This window comes from Mustela erminea, chromosome 10 (assembly GCF_009829155.1).
Source record: "Mustela erminea isolate mMusErm1 chromosome 10, mMusErm1.Pri, whole genome shotgun sequence".
In the NCBI taxonomy this organism is placed as follows: domain Eukaryota; kingdom Metazoa; phylum Chordata; class Mammalia; order Carnivora; family Mustelidae; genus Mustela; species Mustela erminea.
The window spans coordinates 55,166,308-55,188,371 of NC_045623.1; the positions used below are offsets into that span (position 1 = coordinate 55,166,308).

General features: G+C 39.5%; 1 protein-coding gene across 30 annotated transcripts in view; it reads right to left on the minus strand.

The window, feature by feature from the left end:
* SGIP1 (SH3GL interacting endocytic adaptor 1) overlaps nucleotides 1–22,064 on the minus strand; it is a 207,391-nt gene that overhangs the window by 64,950 nt on the left and 120,377 nt on the right. For 22 of the 30 annotated variants that reach the window (XM_032302807.1, XM_032302809.1, XM_032302808.1 and 19 more), the window contains 7 exons: nucleotides 19,407–19,418; nucleotides 13,629–13,640; nucleotides 10,439–10,463; nucleotides 9,470–9,521; nucleotides 8,038–8,123; nucleotides 4,906–4,998; nucleotides 1,433–1,507 (listed from right to left, as the gene is read on the minus strand). In XM_032302807.1, the coding sequence (XP_032158698.1) occupies nucleotides 1,433–1,507; nucleotides 4,906–4,998; nucleotides 8,038–8,123; nucleotides 9,470–9,521; nucleotides 10,439–10,463; nucleotides 13,629–13,640; nucleotides 19,407–19,418 (355 nt within the window). The remainder of the gene's footprint in view (nucleotides 1–1,432; nucleotides 1,508–4,905; nucleotides 4,999–8,037; nucleotides 8,124–9,469; nucleotides 9,522–10,438; nucleotides 10,464–13,628; nucleotides 13,641–19,406; nucleotides 19,419–22,064) is intronic. The other 8 variants (XM_032302811.1, XM_032302830.1, XM_032302826.1 and 5 more) reach the window with 2 other exon arrangements.

A 22,064-nucleotide genomic window follows, 5' to 3' on the forward strand; every position in this document is an offset into this window, starting at 1 on the left:
TATAGGTGTTTAATAGGGAGGAAAACTGTCAAAACATCTTGATCATTTCTTTTCTCATCAAGTCTAAGCTGTGAACATTGTAGGTATAACTGTGATCTACATCTATCTGGAGCCATGAAACAGAAAATTCTCGGTTTTGCTACAACATCAGCCTCAGCTCTTCTCTTTAATTCTTATCAGTGATAAGAGACAAAAATTCAAAACTACCTTCTACACTTGGCAGGAAATGCTTGAAAGCAACTGCAACATGAAGCAGTACACTTTCTACCCACGGAGGTTATCGAAATTAGAAGCTGTTCCCTGAGTGATTGCAAAGCACGAGCTGAAGCATCTTTAAATAACTCATTGGTTCTAAGAACTGGCTTGGTTCTTCCATATTTCATGATAGAAAAGAATTAACCTTCAGGGCTCCAAGGCTACAGATAAATGGGGTAGCAGGTTGCATGCCCCACACTATTTATAATATTGTCGCTGGTGGATTTATTTATACCTAAAGTATTTATGGGAATACAAGGAGCCAAAATGATTTGAACTTGCAAACACCTTTACCTGTGACTCTCTGGATGACTCTTCGCTGGGTTTTAATCAATATGAATTTCAAAAAATGACTATGCATTGCACTTGGTCTTGTAGATAAATACATACCCTGTAGCTATCAAACTCACCAGGCTGCAAAAATAGCAAAGGACAAAGCAGCAATAGCATTCCAAAGGGGATAAGGAACCATATTCGAAGGGCCCAGACACATCACATAGCAATTACTGCTTTGACTTCCTGGCCCAGGAGGACAAGGTAGATTATAAATTGCATGAGTATGTAATATTGATTTTAATAGAAGGTAAAGAGATGCCCTAGAAAAGGTCTGTTTAAAGACATGTGGCAATTCTTTTCCATATTTCATTATCCTTACACTAGCTCTTTGCCACAGGATAATAATGATTCCTGGGGGGAAAAAATTCCCCACCTCCCAAGCTCACCCATAGACTGTACATCCTGGGAACCATTCTATGTCTTTGTAGCTTAGGCAGTTTTAATTCTAGAAAAACAATGATTGGCTCTTGGGAAAAATATGAATTGTGCCTTGAGATTTTTAATTTGTAAATCGTTAACATGAGATCCAACAAAGGGAAATGCCAATTGGACGAAGACTTGGAATATTGAGATTTTCTTTTTCTTTCATCTCACAAGTAAATGCAGCCTTCATTCAACAAAATGATACCGAGGAAAAATGAGTTGAGAAAGAGAACCTTTTTGTGAAACCAGAAAGTGATACTTTAAAATAAGTCTGCATAGTAAATTGTCATGGAAGGAAAGCCCAGTGCAAATATTTTCATCCTGGAGTCTCTACAGCTCCTGACACGTCCGGGGCAGGTTGAAGTCCAGGGCCACTGCTGATTGTTATCCTCCCAGCACCAAACAAACTGAAACTTACCGGGTGCAACTGTGAGCGGGGAGCCTGTTCGGGGTGGGGTGGCTGGTACATTTTTGGGAGGCAGTGGTGGAGGTGCTGCAAAGACACGAGAAACCAAGCATCAATGATCACTTTCTCTGTAAGTTACAAATCTTCTGTAGGTAAGCAGGATTTGGGTTTTCATTCATATCCCTGCTATTGGAAATGTTATAACCATTAGTGGTCAGTTTCTCAATTCAGGGCTAAGAAACGGAAGCAAGACCCATTCAGATTCAGATTCTTCCCTCCCCACACCCCCAGGATCAGTTTATCCTATTTATTTTTTATTTTTTAGTTTATCCTATTTATTTATTTTTCTTAATTTTTAATAAATTTCTTTTCAGAGTACCAGAGTTCTTTGTTTATGCGCCACACTCAGTGCTCCATGCAATATGTGCCCTCCATAATACCCACCACCAGTCTCCCCCAACCTCCCACCCCCCGCCCCTTCAAAACCCTCAGATTGTTTTTCAGAGTCCACATTCTCATGGTTTGTCTCCCCCTCCAATTTCCCCAACTCCCTTCTCCTCTCCATCTCCCCATGTCCTCCGTGTTATTTCTTATGCTCCACAAATAAGTGAACCCATATGATGATTGACTCTCTCTGCTTGACTTATTTCACTCAGTATAATCTCCTCCAGTCCCGTCCATGTTGATACAAAAGTTGGGTATTCATCCTTTCTGATGGAGGCATAAACCAGATTCTTCCAGTTAATGATGAAAGGAATCTGTCAAAAGGATGTCAGGTGATAACGATACTAATGTCATCATTTTATTCATTCATCCGTTTATTTGACAAACTTCAAGCACCGGCAAAGTTTCATATTGTACTAGGAACTGGGGGCACAGGGTTGAACAAAAGAAACCTCTGTAGGTTAAGGAATTTATGATTGAATGGATGAATACCACGTTTACAGATGATCACAATCCAGGGTATGGTGAAGGGAATGAGAATGTCTTGATGGAGGCTTGGGTGAGGGTTTTTTTTTGTTTGTTTTTTGTTTTTTTTTTTACTTAACTTATAAGGTATTATTTGTTTCAGGGGTACAGGTCTGTGATTCATCAGTCTTACACAATTCACAGCACTTACCATATTGGGTGAGGGGGTTTTAATATAGTCAGTATAATATTGCCTAGACTGAGTCTGGAAAGATGTATTAAAGTTATACATCTTAACTTTTAGTATATTTTTAAAAGTTGAGGCAGTATCATTGGGAGCAACAAAGAACACACAGATTCCTTGTAAAAATGATGGTGAACCAAATCCCTTGAGATAGAAAAAGTTCTGTCTTATGGCCCCAGCCCAAAGACTCAGCCTTCTGAACTGGACTTGTCATTTTGTAGGCAAAATTAGGGATTCCTGGTGAGCCTGGGTGGCTCAGTGGGTTAAAGCCTCTGCCTTTGGCTCAGGTCACGGTCTCAGGATCCTGGGATGGAGCCCCGCATCGGGCTCTCTGCTCAGCAGGGAGCCTGCTTTCTCTTCTCTCTCTCTCTCTGCCTGCCTCTCTGACTTCTTGTGATCTGTCTTTCAAATAAATAAAAATCTTAAAAAAAAAAAAGTTAGGGATTCCTGTTTCAACAGGTACATTTTTTTTTTTTTTTCTTACTCTCCCTTTAAATGCATGCTTTTCTGTCACTGGCTACATTTGGTAGATTCAAAGAGTTCACACTGATCTCATAAACTAGACTCAAGTTTGTCTGTGAATCTTGAATGTAGTCCAGCCTTCCATGACCTAAAAGCGGAGCGTGTCAGCTGGGCCCTGGCCGGAGGGAGCCTGGCAGTACCCTTTGCCTGCTTGCACTGGGAAGAGCTCCTTCCTGTCACTCCACCCCCACCTGACTTCATTTAATTTAGAGACCATCCTGTCTCTCTACACAACAGGCGTGACTGACAGCATCATCCTAAAGCACAGAAATACGTGGTTCCTAATCTTAGGTTAGGAGCTTCTGAGACTACACCTCAATGGGTCATGCTTTTCCGTAGAAATTAGGAGTCCATCAGGGGCTCTGTTTTTGACTAAGCTTCTCCCCGAAAATTCAGGTCATAATCAACAAAAACATAAAACACCATAAGACCCTAACAATTTAAAATAGCAAACTTATGCTGCAAGCACAAAATGAGCAAAAGTATACAATACACATCGATTATACAACAGCTGTACTAAGTGTAACAATACCTCATAAAAATCGGAAAACTCGAAAATGCCAATAATGGCTCTTAAAATCAATACCTCATCTAGGTAAACATTTCATTTATGGACTTTCCTGGCATTTAGGGCAGGTTTTCTAGGAATAAGCTGGATGGCTCAGGTCTCTAAAGAAAGCTTTTCAAGGAAGTTAGAGCGTTTTCACTGGATTTATTTCCCAGTGGCAGAGAGAAACATTCAAAATCACAGCACTGGGATTCGAATTCTTTCAAAGCACACCTTTAAAAGTTCAGATGTTTAAAATAGCTATTGGCGATGCAGTTTTTCCTATCCTGTTTTATGAGAGAAATATCTTTGCAAAGACCTGATCACATGGTTTTATAGCAGTATCTCCAGCAAACAACCTCTCGGGCCTTTGATCAGGAATCCCCTTGGTTAATTCCAGTGATTATTTGTAGGCCCCATAAAACAGAACCCTGGGCATGCTGAACTGGTATTAATTGGTGTAGATGTGAGCTTCACAAAATGAAAATATCCTCTGCACCCCACCATCCCTCCAAACTCCTTTCTCTGAGACCGTGTCTTCCTCCCACAGACATTTTAAGGAGTGCTTTTTCAAGCACACATGCTATGGGAAGTCCACTGAAATGAGAACTCAAGAAATCCATCAAACAGGTGGCTTGACGGGAGGAGCAATCCATTTAAGGCCAAACAGCCCAACCCGCTACAGGTGAAGGGCCATCTTCATCTTCAGGAGGAAGTGGGGAGCATCCTGGAATGGCAGTGCTCATGGCCCCTGGTTTGAGACAAGTTTGTCCTGACCTCCTGTTTCAGCTTCCCACCAAATAGCATCATTTCTCTTGCTCTCCAATTATCCCTCTTTCATCTCAGTGTGTCCTTTCTGTCCCATGCATCCTCCTTGTCCTGTAGGACTCTCAGAGGCCATCTGATTTGTTCACTTCTGTGTTGTGTGATTGTGTGTAGCTGGAGCACTGTAAGTTTCTTTACCTTCCTTGCTTCTCCCTGTTGTAGATGCACCTTGAATGAATGAAGGAAGGAATGTGTCCATGGGATGTCAGAAGACATAATGATTCAAAGTTAATAATTTTATTTTAATATATTATTCTTGCCCTGACAAACTGCCCTAGGCCCCTTTAACTCTGAAGCCTATTAGAATCACATCTTATTTTAATATTATATAATACAAACGTTGCTTACATACTTTCTACAAGTTGCCTAATTTCACCATGCAGACAGACAGTAAAATGAGTCACTTATTTTTCCAGACAGAGCAGACACATAACTTACTTCCAGTGGGAAAAGGCCTTGTTAACTTTGGCGACTCGATGCTTGGATTAATTGGTTGGCCTGAACCCCATATCTCAGGCTGATCTAAAGGAACTGGAAACATAAAAAGAAAATTTCCCAGGGTGAGATTAAAAAAAAAAATGTAAAGTTGAGCTTTGCGAAATTATCTCCCACTTGCCTCAGTACTAGCAAAGTAATTTAGAAGTGGGCTGCTCCTTGTGCTTTTCAAGCGAAGAATGCAAGTGGCAGTGGAGTGTGTGTGTGTGTGTGCGTGCGTGTGTGTGTGGTGATGGTGGGGATGTCTGTGTGTGCACACATACCTAAATAAAAATTTTCAAAATACAGCATCTGTATTTTCTTCCCGGTTGGTCACTGAAGAACTTTCTGAAAGGCAGAACATGGACTGGCCCTATTTCTGGCGCCCATTTGAAGGTTCAGGCATTAATCCCACGGACGGTCATTTCAAGTTGGTTTATTTAAAGTTTGGTGTGAATATTTTTCAAAAATGAGAACTCCTGGGTTCTGTAGAGTGGTTTGTATCTTTAAAGGATCATATAGTGTCTTTAAATAAGCCTTTTCCATAATCATAAAGAGAAACAAAATTATTCTAAAAATGTTCGGTAAATATCTTAAGAGAACCAGAAAAATAAATAAGGGCTTCAACACCCAAAGTAAAATCAGAGAAATTAAGGCCTATGGGTCTAATGACATTGAACTTAATTTGTTTCTATTTCTTCTGTCTCCTTGTTTTGATTTTTTAAATTGCTATGGTAACCATGTAAACAACCAGGTCTTCTCTGCACGTATCCAGTGCCAGGATTTATATAGGCACTGCTTGTAATTCATTATGTGCTAAATTACAGGCTGGGAAGTTAGTGGGATGTGGATTTGAATCCAGTATCTACAGCTAGGCTGTAGGGCCTTGGGCCAGTTGTTGCACCTCTGAGCTTCCCTTCCTTCAGTGTAGAGATAATAAGAGCAATCGGAAAGTTACTAAAAAGGATCACAGGAGATAATACATATAAATAAATGTATACAAACTCCATATAACACACTTATCCCAAGGCCAGTAGCTATTATATTAGATATTCTAATCTGCACACCACCACCCAGTGGTGGTTGATATTCGTACCATTTTCAGCAGAGGAAGCGAAGATTAAAGTGATTAGATAATGTGCCCAAGATCTACCTTGTAGAGGTAGAGGAGCCAAGATCTGATCCTGGGCATGCACACTTGACTCCAAAATACATATTTCCTCCCCAGACCTTTTATTTATTTATTTTTTTAATCCCCCCAGGCTGTTTTTAATTAGTGATGTGAGAATCAATAAAAAGAAGTGAGAGCGAGTAGATCTGAAAGGTGAGTGTGGATATTGAAAGAGCTAGTGTACTTGGTGCAAATGTTGAAACTTTATAGAACTTTGGGGGATGAGACCACCTCAAGACAAAGCAAGCCAGGTCCATAGATAAGTTCAGGTGTGTATCTCCTCTCCATCACAAACCCAAAGACGGTCTTAGTTCTGTTCTGTTTTAACATGAAAGCAAATATTATCCAAAGATGTGATTTGATCATGGAGTTGATGTGGGACACCACCTTGATTTTTTTTAAGAACTGTTCTCTATTTTGTAAATCCAGTTTCCATACAGTCATGGATTCCTTTAATAGATAGATTCAAAGGCAACAAATCAAATCCCACCTTTAGTCACTACACAGTTTAGTCATTTAAAAACAAAACTGATCATAGTTGAGTTAATAAGACAACCGATAGCCTCATTGCAAGGCCACCTCGACTTAGGATTCTAAGTTGTAGACATTCAAATCCCTGAAGGAGAAATTTAGGGATGTTCCTGACACATTTTCCTAACTAAGTTATTGAAAAATGTTTTGATGTGGTTGACTGCTAGCTCTCTTTCAGTATCGATTCTCCATTTTTCTGCTGTTAAAAAGTTCTGTCTGGCCATATGACACTGAATTCTATCTGACTAGCTCTGGTCAAAGTGATGTATGTCTCTCCCAGAGCTTGCTCTCACGGGAGTTGGCAGTGAGTATACTGGTCTTTCCCCCACTGCCCTCCACCAGCTCCTAACTTTATTCTGACTGGGAGATGATGAGAGCTGGATCAGCTCCTTTGGACCCAGAGAAAAAGGCCATATGTTAAGAATAGCAGACCCATCCTACCAGTCCTATATTGTTTAATTTAGACTGTTGACATAAAACACAAATAATATTCTATATTGTTTAAGTCCCTGTACTTTGGAGTCTTTTTGGTTCTGTAGCTTAGTCTACTCATTATGTTTTCAAGTCTTGTTGCCTTTAACAGTTAGATTTGATTTCTTTGCCCAATGGTATAAAAAATAACATCCATAATACATAAGCCATAGTGTTTTCAGATCAAATGATATTACCACACACCAGAGATACATGTACTGGACATAAATACACTTCAGGAAGAAATTAGATCCCTTTTATAAAAAGCTTCACTTATGTCAGCAAGATATACATTATTTATAGCCATCTCAAAAAGATGGTTAATTTTAAAAAGTTAAATATTTAATTCTAGGAGTAAATATTTAGTAGGTAAACCCAGTAATAATGGCCGAATTGATTTTTTTCCCCACAACATTACTGGTAAGTTGCTCAATGATTCAAGGTCATTCTTGGGTCTTGAGACTGCAAACAAGTCTGTTGTGAGCAACCCAACTGACACCTCCACTGACAAGGTGGAGAACAGAGTAAATGTGGTCAGGGAGGTCAGGTCACTCTGACAGTGACTCTGCCTGGGAGTGTGAAGGTCAGGATCTACCATGATGACCGTCTGGCTCACAGAGCACTTACTCCCTGACTTATTCCCAGTGATCCGTATCCATTTGCAGTAATTCTTCCTGACCACTTTTGAGAAGTGTACTTGTGAGCTACTTGATATTTCCGGAAGTAAAATTTCACATCCTAAAGTACTGGAGGTTTGCAAATGATACTCTTGTTCCAACAACATGCCCTAGATCAGAACTTTTCTTTCCTATGAGGATCTGATGGTACATGGCTCAAAACACATAACTTTATTCTAGGCAAATTATACTTTAATGAAAAAAATCTATAGAGATACACATTTTTTTTTTTTTTTTTTTTTTTACCTTCTGTCTTCTGTTCATCAAAAGCCGATTCTAATGGTGGACCAAAGAGGGGAGCAAGGGCCACCGTGTCATCTGTAGGCTTTTTGCTAAATCACATAGATTAAAACAAAACAGAGAGAAAGGGAATATTAATGCTAAAAAGATAGACAAGCTTTCAAATATTTTTCACGGTGAGTCAGATAGACATGTGTGTACTTGTGTACATATGCAGGCATGTATGCAGGCCCCCATGGGGCTAGAAAGTATACGTAAGAATGTCAAATGTATTATGGACCAAGAGAATCACTAGGAGATTAGATCCCTGGTTCTTAATGGGAAACTAAAGAGATGGTCTAGTAGAAATGAGTTGAAAAAGAAAAACTCTTTCAAATCATCATGATTCTCTATACCTAGAAGAGGTAATACTAGACACAACAGTTTGTTTCAAAGCACCTTAGTCTCTTCAAATCTCAAAAACCATTTACATTTGTCCTTACCACATCTCTGTATTGAGCTAATGCCCTTGGTGATTAGTGAAAGTCAGGCATAGGGAGGTAAATGACAAGTCACCCAAGAAGTTTGTATTTGAATCAGAAACTAGGTCTACTAGTTTCTAATTTCCATCCTGTCTCCCCAACCAACACACACAATAGACTAGCTGTAATCCCCTAATGCCTTAAACACAGGCTATTCCAGAAAAAGAAGAACATTGAGAAATCAAGGGGAAAGGAGGGAAAAAAATTAAAATCTTACCCTTCCTCCCAATCATTATTTAGACTGATTATAAACAAAAGGCTCCATAATCTTCACTTCTTCCCAGACCTGATCCCCCTCATTGATCCAGATGAGTTGTGTGTGTGTGTGTGTGTGTGTGTGTTTGTGTATGTAGTAGGAGTTAAGGGGTTGAAGAAAGAGTGGGGCTGGAGAGGGAGACAAAATGAAAAGGATCCAACTTTTAAATAGAAATAGTAGTCTTCCTGGAAAACAATCCTCTTTTGTACAATATTAACCCAAAGAACACACAGTGCAAAATACAATGCTCTGCCAAAGACAAGAAAACAAAATAGAAGATTCTTTTGGTGTATGACAGGTGCAATGTATCATGAAATTGAAACCAACTGAACAGAGTATTCTTCATAGGGCAATACAATCATGTACCCCAAACACCAAAAGACCTCTTCACACAGACTCCAACCCTCCCATCAGTGAGGGACCTGCACATGTCTGATAGTCACTCTAGGTGATTACACAGTACTTCCCCCTATGGATCTCTCTCCAGCTGCACTTGTGAGAAATGGTAACATACCTGAACCATGCTATGGACTTAACATATGAGCAGAGCCTTTACTAACAGAAGTTGAAAATTCAGCCTAAAGGAGATCTGCTGAATTATTAACAAGGAATGCATGCATGATGCCTTCCAGGAAACACAATTAAAGCCTTCCATGCTCACCTTACAAGTTCCGGCGTTGGTGTGGAACGCCTGGGTCTCGCCACTTCTTCACCTGATGTACAGGACAAAGAAAGCTTTTAGGCATACTCTTACTATTTCTTTATTCTATGTCTTATGAGCTATGTTTGGAAACACTTTGAGATTTTAGTTCCATCAATAACCAACTCAATGTGAAAATTTTGCAAAACAAACCCTCTACCCGGGCAGTGTAACAGCCACATATCAAACATATGTAGTACCATTTTATCTGGCATTTGGAAAGCCTAATTAACCAAGGAATTACCATGATAAGCTGTCAAACAGAAGAGCTGGATATTGCAGAGTTTACCCGAGTAGCCTACCATTCTTCGAATGTCTGCCGCCTCGAGCAGTTCCGCTTTCCAATTACCATAAGAGAATACTAAGCCAGGCCATATGTACATAGTACAGGAATCCAGCATTCTTTGCCTGTTCTTTTCTTGAAATGCCAAGAAAATGTTACATGAATTTAGAATTTGCTAGAATGTGCTATATGCAGCAGAGGAAAATCATGCCCTACATAAATTATAACCTGTATTATATCACTTTGGTTGACTATAATTTTTGTATCCGATAACATTAGGAATGGATTAGTTGCATCTATCTTCAGGCCCTTCTGCCCTTCTCCTCTCCCCACCCCTTCAACAAACACACACTTGATTAACTTTATTTGTAAAGGCAAATGATAAAGCAAGAATTGACAAATCTAGGAAGAAGATTGCAATGTTTTTCCAGAAACATATTCATTTCAGAATTTAAATATTAATCACTCAGAACCCACGAGGTTCCTTTATTATAAGATTTCTTTGCTGTAAAAGTAAAGCATTCATGAGCCTTAAAAATCAAGCCCAAGAGTGTATAATGCAAATATATATACATATGCTCTAAGATCCAAGGAACTATTTCTCCTTTTAAATTTTACTCTATTTCTGGTAGCTAGGATATACTTACTGGATAAGTTCCTTTTAATTGCACCCTAGAATTAGAAATAGACACTATAAGGTTTAAGACCACATATATGTTATGTACAATATGTATATTTCTGTCATTGCAATTCAACTGAACTCAGAAATGCAGATGGGGAAAAATGAAATCTTTCTCAGAACTGTATTCAAGTTGGAAACTGTAGACACACACATATAAATCAGTTTTTCATTTTACTCAAGGATTATAGAGATAAAGGGAGGGTAATCATAAGTCTCCTGAACCAGAAAAACCCCTTACCTGGGTAGATTTGGCAAATTAAGCAAACACTGAATAGTCTATTAAAAAAAAAAAAAAAACCAAACTTGAAGTCTATCAGAAAAAAATCCAAGATTAATATATGTTTATATGTTTGATGTTTGAAAATAATAGAATGTATTAGGAGTATTTTCTGCTTTTATCAGGGTAGGGGTAGTCCATGAGTTGTTAGTAAAAATAGTCATTATTTTACTAATGTAATTTGTAAAGATCTACTCAACAAATGTTAAAGGGAAGGAAAACTTGTGGAGGCATGGCCCCTGGATATTCTGCTGTAATCAGGGGCCAGGGAATTCCATTCTCTCCAGCTGCCCTCCCCACCCCAGTTTTTTCCACCTGCCTGCCACAGGGCTCTCTGCCACCTGGAAGTCATTCCTTTAGATCCAGGCATTGTGATACTGTAGGAATACAAACAGCCCTGACAGGAATAATTTGAGAAGGTCATGCCTTGCTCTTATAATACCCTAGCAGAAATTTATTTCCATCACATTTCCATCATGGAAAGATTGATTAGAAAAAAAAAATCTGATTCAAAACTGCTCTGAAGTCTTCTAAGCATGGGATGCTGGCAGAAAAGGAGAGCCCTAGACAAAGAGCATCATGGGTAGGACATGACTGGAGAGGGCTTGCCTTAGGAGAATGGTGGGGGCTGGTGCTGGGGGTGGGAAAGGGCAAGTATTGGAAGGTATTCCAGAGGGTGTGCCCAGGGCTTGGTGGCTGGTCACAGGTAGATCTCTTCTGTCACTTGGTAACATTAACAACACAGGACCAGACGTAGAGTCTCTGTAACAGACCTGGAAGAAACTTCTTATCTTCTTTCCTAGGACTTATTAGAATTTTCTGTCTCATTTTGAGCTCATTTAACAGTAGAGGGGCAGTTTCAATCTGAGCAAGATGTTTTCTAGTGAATGGCTCAATTTTTCAAACTGTATTTTCCGCTTGTCTTGCCTAATAACATGATCTGCCTATCTGTCCCATTATAGAGAATTATTCCATTATTAGAAAAGATTTTTAAAATAGATATTTATTTTATTTACTTTAATGAATAAACATTTTAAATTCATATGTTTAAGCTAACATGTTTATTTAAACTAATAAGCATTTAAATTAAATATAGTCATTTAAATCAGCTACAGTCATTAGTATGGGAGTTTGGATACAGGTTGGCTTTTAGATGATAAGGCTCTATAGACAAAAATAAGAGATCAAATCATTTAAATGAATTAAAATGTTTTTCTTGGTTTCAGAGCCTCAGATGGTCAGATTTTCTTATGGGTGTGTAATAAAGATACGGGGGCTTCTACTCCCAAGTAGCCAGCCACAAGGTCATCAATGAGGGAACCAGATTCATCTAGAATTACAAGACCTGAAATCCAAGAGATAGGGGACCCCAGAGGCAGTATTGAAGATCTTTCGGCTCCCTATCTTACCCTTTTTATTAAAAATGTAATGCGTATGAAACCGAAGAAGGTACAAGACTTTTTTTGTACTCAGTGGTTCCAGGTGTATTCATGCATTCAGTAGCTGTTTATTGTGGAGAGGATCTAAGCAAGAAGGCCAAGTAATATTCTTATTAAATACTCCTCATAAATAAACAATCACCAGTTAAGTGCAAGCAAGGTATGGCGAGAAAACTCTGTTGTTGAGACATTAGGAAGAATAAAATAATATCACTTTAGAAAGGAACAGATAATGGGAATGCTCGGCAGCAAGTCAGCGGCAACAGACAAGAACATGGCCCCGGTCCGCTGGGTCACGCATGCAGCTCTCTGGAGGCCTGGAGCGGCAGCGTGGCAAGTCTAGAACAAGGTTAAGGTTTTGTCCACCACACAAACCACAGTCAGGAAAAAGCCCATTGAATTAAAAAGTCGTCTCCTTTCCAAGGAACCACATTTTCCTCTTTTCAGTGATTGTTGCTTACATGTATGTTGTGAATAAATCACCTTCATTTTTAATTAATTTCCTCTTTTTCCTTTAAAAGAAAAAAAAGAAGAAGAACTTGTCATAATCTGAAATGTTGCCTATATGCTGGGGAGGAGTCATTCACACCCAAACAGCAGTCCCTGGGCGTGTTGCCTTTGATCATTGGCTACATGGTGGAAACAGAGGACCACCGGCTTTACCAGCTGGGGCAGACTAGTGGCCTCACCTAATGATTATTCAAATTGGCATAGGCCCAAGGGCATTGTTTTCAGTCCCATTTCCCTGTCACAGAGGGGGTCATTTCAAACATAGCAAAGACCTTTCTCTTTTTGTTGCTTTTAATTCATCAGACTCTTCACTCTGGGAAAAATGACCAAGATTTCACTTGGAGCAATGCAAACTCATAGTGATTCGACTTCGGTGGTGAAATAATAGATTTATGTGACAGCGAGGAGTGTTGACCTGAGAACATCTCTCTTCCTCCCAAGATGGAAATTATGATTATATATTATTATGTAATATCAGTATACTAACCAAGGTAAATTGTGGTCCAGGAACTTATCTTAAATTCGGGCTTAAAACAATGTGGCTTAAAAATTGTTTCCTTACTTTCCTTATAGTTTTCTTAGTCTTTAGTATCATTTTGCTGTAAACTTCTACGTGCTTTCTGGCCAGTCTCCAGGCCTGGAATACACACACATACACCCCCCCCCCCCACTACACACATTGTTCAAATTTGGCACTAGGGGTTGGGTGTCTATGTATTAATTTAGTTTATTGTGGAAAAGTGTTCCGATAATTCTAAAATATGCTCTTGATGCTTATAGGACCAGAGGTTTCCAGCCAGTAAATGTAACTCATCTGCTTCATTCATACTGAGTTACCATAAATTTAATGGGAAGCCAAACCTGGCCACCTCGCCCTGGCAACATTTTTCTCTATACACGTTCAAGGTAAAAATGTTGAGAGTTCTTACCGGGCTGCGCCTCTGTGATCAGCAAAAAGGAAGAGAGAACAGATACCTAGTCAGAGAATGATGGATCAGTCAACAGGATTTGGGTAATAGAGGACTTCATAAACAGCCAACCAAACATACACTCCAAGTAACCAGGCCAAAGGAAAACAGGCAGTCATCGTGCCTGTGGCTTATTAAACCATAAGGAGGTTTGGCGAACCTTAAAAGAAGCTCTCTGTGGTACAAAGTAGCTTCGCTAGTGGGGCGTGCCATTTCAGTGATGGGCATGCAAGAACGAGAAAGAAACATCCAAGAAAACTTCACGGACAACTTTTCACGTTTTGTCATAAGGAGTTTCTCTCCAGATTATTTGCAGAGGAAGTTTTAGAGACTAGGTATGACAGAGAAAGGTACATTTCCACACACGACGGGGTGTTGCCAAATGCCATAGGTGTAATTCATTTCCCACATGATTTGGACTAAATTGGAGCCTCCCCAAATCAGAGAGTAGGGGTAGAAAGACCTCTTCTCTGCCTGGCTCTTCTCTTTGGTGTACTATGGAACGAATGCTGATGAGGACTTTTTTTTTTTTTTTTTTTGGTAACTATTTGTTCTTGGCCTGGTGATTTGGGCAGCCTCTACCAAAGGGTAGGGCTGTGATGGGAAGGGCGAGGAGCCCCTAACAAGGACAGATGGCAACAATGCAAACTGCCCAGCATCAGTAGAACAGTGGTGAGCAGGCGATGTCTGCAATAACACAAGGAGCAGACGTAGGACTTCTTTCTTTCACTTCTCACACCTGGATTATGACTGCTATCGGACCCCAACCACCTCTGGTTACTCTCCCTCCCTCTTCAGAATTTTTCTTCAGTAACAATCGTGGCTATTTTGTGAGTGGGGGAAAAGACGTTGCTTCAAGTTTTGCTTTCAAAATATGAAGATACTAAAGGCTACCTGGGACCCAGTATTGCCCAAATCCCCAAACCCAGGCCAGGAGCACAAACATGTAAGTATCTAGAAGGTTGCTCAAATGAAAAGGACTGTTCTACTCTAGGACCAGACAGGAAACAAGCCTCTGGTATTTTACACCTGGGAGGCCTCCATGCATATTCGGTCCAATGGTCTATTGATAAAGAGGGGGAATTGAGTCTCTAAGATCCATAGCTAGTGAATGGGTTGAACCAGAGACAAGGTTTAGATCTCTTGTCTCACTCTTACATTATATTGTTGGAGGGCTCCTAAAGCAGAGAACCATGAATGGTTACTTCCTGTTTTGAATGTTTTGTAACAGAACTCATTATTTTAGACATATTTACTCTTGTCAATTTTATTTCTAATATTTTAGAGTTTCTCATTTGCCTGATTTTCCAGGTTCTACTCTACGTTGTCTCCACCTTTCTTATACATTTGTCGGTTATCTGTGGATGTAATTTATATAAAATCAGAGAAAAAACATTTATGAATATATATTCCTGGGCTTAAGTTCTTTTACTAATTCATACTGTATTTTGAGAGGAATTCAGTATTTTATATGAAAATTTAGACTTTATAATTCTTTTAATGACCAGACTAAAATTCTTCTCTAAGAAGAAAATGTGGGAATTTATGATTTTAACTTCGATCTCATAACAAAAAATTCACTTTTAAAAGTAACAAACTATAGCAAAGAGAGGATTAAAAGTGACACAAATTTCCCTAAGATGAAATTATGAAAAGTAATGCAAAATAAAATGCACATCGTACCCATACAGAGGTAGAACCTTATATTCAAAGAAACTTTCTTAAGATTATAGAGACAACTTTTTAAAATAAATTGTCATATTAACTTATACAAATTAAGCCATATTTTAGTCTCCAAAGAGTTAAAAACCTATATTTTAATTAAAAATTTTTTTTTAAGTGTATTTTCTCTTCCTTATGGTTTTCCATTTGTTTATTTATTTATTAACATAAAATGTATTATTTGCTTCAGGGGCACAGGTCTGTGAATGAAACATCCGTCTTACACAATTCACAGCAATCACCATAGCGTCAACAGTTCCTGTTTGTATTTTTTTTTTTCTAGCAAAAGACAACATCATAAGATAGCATTTGGCTTGCTGGAGGGAGGTAATGGGAGGAGGGGGTAAATGAGTGATGGGCATTGAGGAGGGCACCTACTGGGATGAAACCGAGTGTTGGATATAAGTTTTGAATCACTAAATTCTACTCCTGAAACCAATACTTGACTGCATGTTAACTAAGTTGAGTTTAAAAAAAAAAAAAAAAAAAAAGCATTTTGTAAACTCCACTTGGAAAATGCTTTTATCTGGGGAAAACTGTTCAAATTCATGCAGTCACAAGCATGAACACAGAAAGACCAGCTAGAAGCTGTGGAGAGGTCAGACCTAGGAAGCCTCAAAGCCCATAATTAAGAGCTATTTGAAACCCTCGAAAGAAAAAGAATTCTACACATCAGACTGAAGGGCTCCGTATACATTATTTATCACCAGTAAGGTGCATAACAACACCTGTAGGCTCTGCTGAACAACAATTTTGACAGCAAAATCTATGAACTGGAGAGGAGGGCCTTTGCCTGTTTTTTATTTTACTCCCTCTCCTCTCATTTTCCAAGATCTTTGAAGCCTTTAGTGTTTTATCTTTGTTCTACCAATATATAGAATTTGCTTCAAAGGTGGAAGGAAAGTCATTTGTATCCAGTCTTGGTATATTCTGGTTTAGATTTTTTTTTCTTTTCTTTTTTTTTTTTTTTTTTTTTTAGAGAGAGAGAAAGAGAAACAGTGAGAGAGCTTGTGGTGCAGGGCCAGGGAGGGGAAGAAGGAAAGGGAGAGAGAGAATCTCAAGCAGGCTCTAGGTCCATCATAGAGCCGCCGGTGGGGCTCAATCTCACAATCCTGAGATCAAATTTTGGGACCTGAGCCCAAATCAAGGATCAGACCCTTCACTGACTGAGCTACCCAGGCAAACCCTGGTCTTGATGTAAGCCAAACACTACACGTTGAGTGGCAAACTCAGAAGAGTACAGGGCAAGGAGAGGGGTGCCATTGGTAAGGGCATGTCTTCACGAAGCTCTGGGGAATTCACCACGACTCAGGAGCTCCCATGCCTTCCTGGCAAAAATTTGGGCCTAGTGCTGCCAGATCTTCAAAGTTGTTGAGAGAGAAGAAGCACATCCTGATTTTTTTTTTTTTTTAATTTCAAACATTCTGGTTTATAAATGGGGCTAAAGTTGTTTTTAACTGCACAAGCAAACAAAACACTTACTCCGCTGTTCAGAATCTGCAGGTGGCCAATCTGTCTCTGATTGCAGGGATCTGTGTCACATATAATAAGGTCTCAGTAAATTTTATCTACTATTCTTATTACTTCATCTGATTACTCAAACAGGGACTTTGCAATCGGTCTATTCCCTTTCTGAACAAATCTCCTGTGTTTCTATTTAAATATTAATTGCTCAATTCCTAGATTTCTCTTAATCCTCGGATACATTCTGGAAAAGGTTTTGGCAACATTTATTATTCCCCCATTTCTATTTTGATGTTTAAATAAGAGATAACTCTTACTTTGTACCTTGAGGTTATTTTCCAAAGTGGGTGTACATTAATAATTTATAATTGGGTCACTAGAATGAAGATCTTGGGTTAGAAGATACTGTATTTCTAGAACGTATATAATTTGCAAATATGCCTCCCTAAAATAATATTTCAGCCTATGTCCTCATAGTTTCCGCAGTGTCCTTATTCCACACCAGTTTTGCTTTGTTATTTTTTGCACAAAAGAATTAATTTTAAGTCCGCCTACTAGAATACCTTAGTCTTAGCCAATGAGGGTAAGTGTTTTAAGATATTTATAAAAAGAAGTAACCAAACACAATCTGTCTTGCTCATCAAAATCACTAAGTCAGCCTCAGGTTTTGAAGTTTTACAAGATGCTAAATTCAGTGCTATGGGGAACAGGAGGAAAATGCGTGAAAAGCTACCAAGCACCAAACAAATATTTTTATATAGGCTAGTCATAGCAAATTCAGTGATTCATGTTAGAGAATTTTCTAGGAAAGAATTAGAATATGTGATCATTATGCATATTATTTTGATTCCAGCCCATCTTCTTACTTGCTTTTTAATGCTGATTGGGAAGGCCAGCTATCAGGCAAGCCCTTAACCCCTTCCCCCATCCCTTGTAGGTCTTTATCTATATTTAAATTCATTCTTGTATCCATTACAACTCAGACTACAGTGAATACCTATCATGTCCAATAGAACCTAGTTGAGAGGATCTTCTGAAACGCCATTTGGGAAGAGAAAATAAAGACCTCGCTACTAACCAAGATAGTCATTAAGACTCAACCAGACTGAGCAATCAACAAGAGGATTTCCAAAGGAAAATGAGGCCAGGGAGTGACAGGAGGACTCGTCCTTAAAAATACACAACTCAAAATGACAAGGATTACTTGCAGTTAAAATTGAAGTAAGGACAACGGGGGAAAACCAATGAGGAGGAGAGCTTTTTGGGGTTAAGTTCACCACGGGTTAAGTTCAGGCCACCCAACTGAGTCAATTTTTGAAGTGGCCAAATCTGGATAATTCAGAGAGAGATTCAGAATCAAGAATAAGGGCATTTGGCAAAATATAAAGAAAGGCTACTAAAGCACACCAACCAAATTGTATGCCACGTAGCATGTGATACAATAGAGACGCTCAATTACTCAGAAGTGGCCATTCAGTTTAGTAGTAGCTGTAGTAATAATAATAATAATAATAATATGTTTATTTTATTTTTAGAAACCAAAAGACTTGGGGTTTGTACTTTGATGTGTTTTAGTATTTTGATCCCATTTTTGTTCTTCTGTGTCTTCCATTTCTCCTCCCTCCTATCACACAGACTTGCCGCGGGTTGGGTAGCCTGCAGGTGGTACAGAGACTGCCAGGCTGGGGGCAATGCACGGGATGACATGTTGGAGCCCTTACTGCACCATCCACTTAGGTGCGTTAAGGGCAACCAACCACCAACCATTTCTCAGTGCTTGTTAACGTGGAAACACAGATTTCCATGATTTTCTATGGAGAGGTTACCCGTGATAGCTGAGCCTTGGCATGCTGGAAACACTTTCCCAATATACCAGGTAACTGACAAGAGAACATTGAATTTTTTTTTTTTCTAGTAGATCTATTTCATCGTTGCTAGAAAAAAAAAAAAGATGTAGGTACATCATAGCAGATTCGTGCTACCACTAAAAATCCCCCACTGGTACTAAAAAGGAGTGTGGAAGAGTTGCTTTGCACTTTATAAAGATCCTCTTTCTCTGTCTCTTTGACAACTCTGGAAGCAGATATTTTTCTGATTAGCTGAAAAATAAAAGAAGGAAGACAACTTCCCTCTTCTAGGCCAGCTTCACAAGCCTTCGTTTGACGGATGCTATCATGTTGGGCATTAAGCCAGAAATTAACTTAAAAGGTTTGCCTAGCTCATGGTATGTATATGTAGCTTGACCAATCCAAGGGGAAGCTGCAATAAATGAAACTTCATACCTAAAATATTTAATCATATGCCTTTGATGGAGGCAGAGGTGAATCTTCCCAAAATTACACCATGGCTCTTCATAACAGACTTATAAAATCACTAGCAACCGACTTCCTTTTTACCCCATGGGGCATAATTAGACCTTGTCCTGGTTCACGAAGGTTTGTTTTTAAAATTCAAAATCTTGTTTAGGTGTTAAACACAGTCAGTCATTATGCAGATGATGAAAATGAATAGAAGTCACATTTGGCCAAAATGTGGAAAGGACTTATTTCTTACCGGACTTTTCCTCTAGAAAGCGTAGGCATGAAGAAGAAAAAGAGAAAATGAGAGAGGTGAAATGTATTTTCAGAGAAACAGATATGGCTCAGAATAATCCTCCTCAAAGCAGCTCTCAAGGCACTGCTCTTCTAATGGCTTTCTCTGGGCATCTGACATAGTCATTCCCAGGTCACAGGCTTTAGCTTGAAGGGTGGCAGAACATGCACCCCCAAATCTGCTGCTTCACTATATTGATGATTTTTGAACTGCAAGCATTTGAAAACGGTAAATGCAAGGAGACTCTTTCTCTGGTCAACCCTAATCTACCTAGAGATATATTGAGAATTGTCATAAATCCTCTTCCCAGGAGTGTTATTGATCAGGGAGCCCTGAGTCTTAGCGCAAGTGAGGAGACCAGAAGTCAATACCTCACCGAAACAAATCTGATCACACAATATTCTTCCCACCTATTTTTCCTAAAGATCAGCTACTCTCTCTTCAGAGGCCTATGTCCCCTCCCTTTCTCTACATAGAGGTATTTAATTCAAGATTTTAAAGCCACCTCTTTGAGTTACTTTATTTTTCTGGGATCTCCCACGTATACATGAAATGTACATGCTACTACACTTCTGTATGTTTTTCTCTAACCTGCCTTTTCATTAGAGACCCAGCTGAACACCCAGGTGGGTAGAGATCACATTGTGCCTCCCCTACAAATTCAAGCTATAGAAGGCATTGGTGTGGCCTCCCTTGGAGACACTCTAAGCTCTCTTTTGAATGCTTTGCTTCTAGCAAATAGATTTGTGCCTTGAAAATAGAAAATTTTGCTTTGTGATATTGAAAGGATTTGGAAGATGTCATTATTGCAATACAGTTGAGCATGGTCATAAACCTAAAACATGAGACTTTCCAGTAGCTCCAACTTTGTCAGGGAACCCAGTACCTGTCATCTCCTTTCAGGATACCCTGGCTACAGTCACCAATTCTTCCATCCCACTCCCCATAAACAATAGCAAATTATTGTCCCAGTGAGTGGTCCCTGGCCCTCTGGGAAAGCTCTTTTATTTCTTGAGCAAATGTCATGGTGAGGGCTCATCCCTGGTAGAAAGCTGTGCTCCATGAGCCTTCTGTGCACACTTCCTAGCTGATGGTCCCATTTCCACTTTCACCCCCTAAATTCATCCTCTGCACTACCTGCAGAATTATTTTTCAGAATAGTGAAGTGAATATATTACTGTGTCCTTAAAGAGCCTCCCAATTATTCAGAAAATAGAACACATGCTCCATTCTACGTCAGTTGTGCCTTCACGATGGGCTCTAACTTACCCTCACTCTTTATCTCCCACCCTCCCACCTCCCACCTATAGGAAGCCCACACTTAACTGCAGAGGCTCCTGGCCATCTGAATGCTGAATCCCCTCACTCACTTCCCTGCCTTCTGCTCAGGCTGCCTCTATAGCCCTCAGTCACAAGTTTACTTATTCTTGGGGCCGTGACCGTTTCTTCCATGAGGCCTTCCCCAAGCTTCCCCATTCAGAATGGGTTGTTCCCTTTTCTTGTCTGATCACAGCACATTCCTTTTCTTCACAATAACCACGTATAATTAAAGGTCTTTCTGTTTGCCTGGTGTTTATTAGCCTTGGGGGAAAACAAAGGTCCACATTGCTAGCATATTCTTTGCAGTTCTTATTGTCCTGTGTCATTTAGGTGTCTCCACTCCATTATTGCTCACAGTAATGGTCACGAATGGACTCTCTCTGGTCCCAAACATAGTGCTAGGGACACAGGAGGCATTGGAAGCAGTTTTAGTAATTCCCTTTTGGGGGGCCATTAAAACACTAGAAAATGTTTGAAGCATCATGTCTTTTAAAATACAGAAAGATGAATTGCACTCTGAAATAAAGTTGAATTGTATATGCCTCAAGGGATGTGGCCCCAGTTGTAATGTTCCTTCACCAGCTCCTCTAAATGTTTCACTTAGCTCCCACTTAACTGTTGATCTCTCTGCCATTAGTGACCCCAGGGGCGAATATATGTCACAAAGGTTCCCAGGAACTAGCACTGCTTTGCACAAACAGTATATAGAGCTATGTGATCTGATCTCCAGGGCAGAATGTTCTCTTATAGCCAAAAACTAATGCTTCAGGGTCAAGATAGGGGCTGACTTTCAGCCCCAGACCCTTGGTAAGTAACACAGAGAAATGAAAATTATTAACGCCCATGTTTGCAACCTACAGACAAAAAGAAATTCTTGGGTTAAAATCAAATAGCTTTAATGGAGTTGTCCCTGGAAAGAGGAGCAGGAGCTTTTCTATATTTAAATTAGTTTAACCACTTATTTTCTGGAGGTCTTAGAGCAAGATGTCCTGTGCCTTAATTCAGTAATTTCTAAGGCAGGGCTACAGATTTGTTGTAGGAATGCTGTGAGGATTAAATCTTGTGGATGATATTGACAGCTAATGTTTACTGAAAACTGCTACTGATTTACCTTATGCAGTTGGTGTCCTTTTACCACTGAGGAAAAGGAGGTTCAGATGAATTCTAAGACCACACAGTTACACAGAATCAGGGCTGGGACTGGTTCCCAGTTAATCTGCCTCCCCTGAGCCTGGCTGGGCTGGGTCCACGGAAGAGACCAAGTTCCCTAAAGAGATTAACCCACTTTCAGAGCCTTAT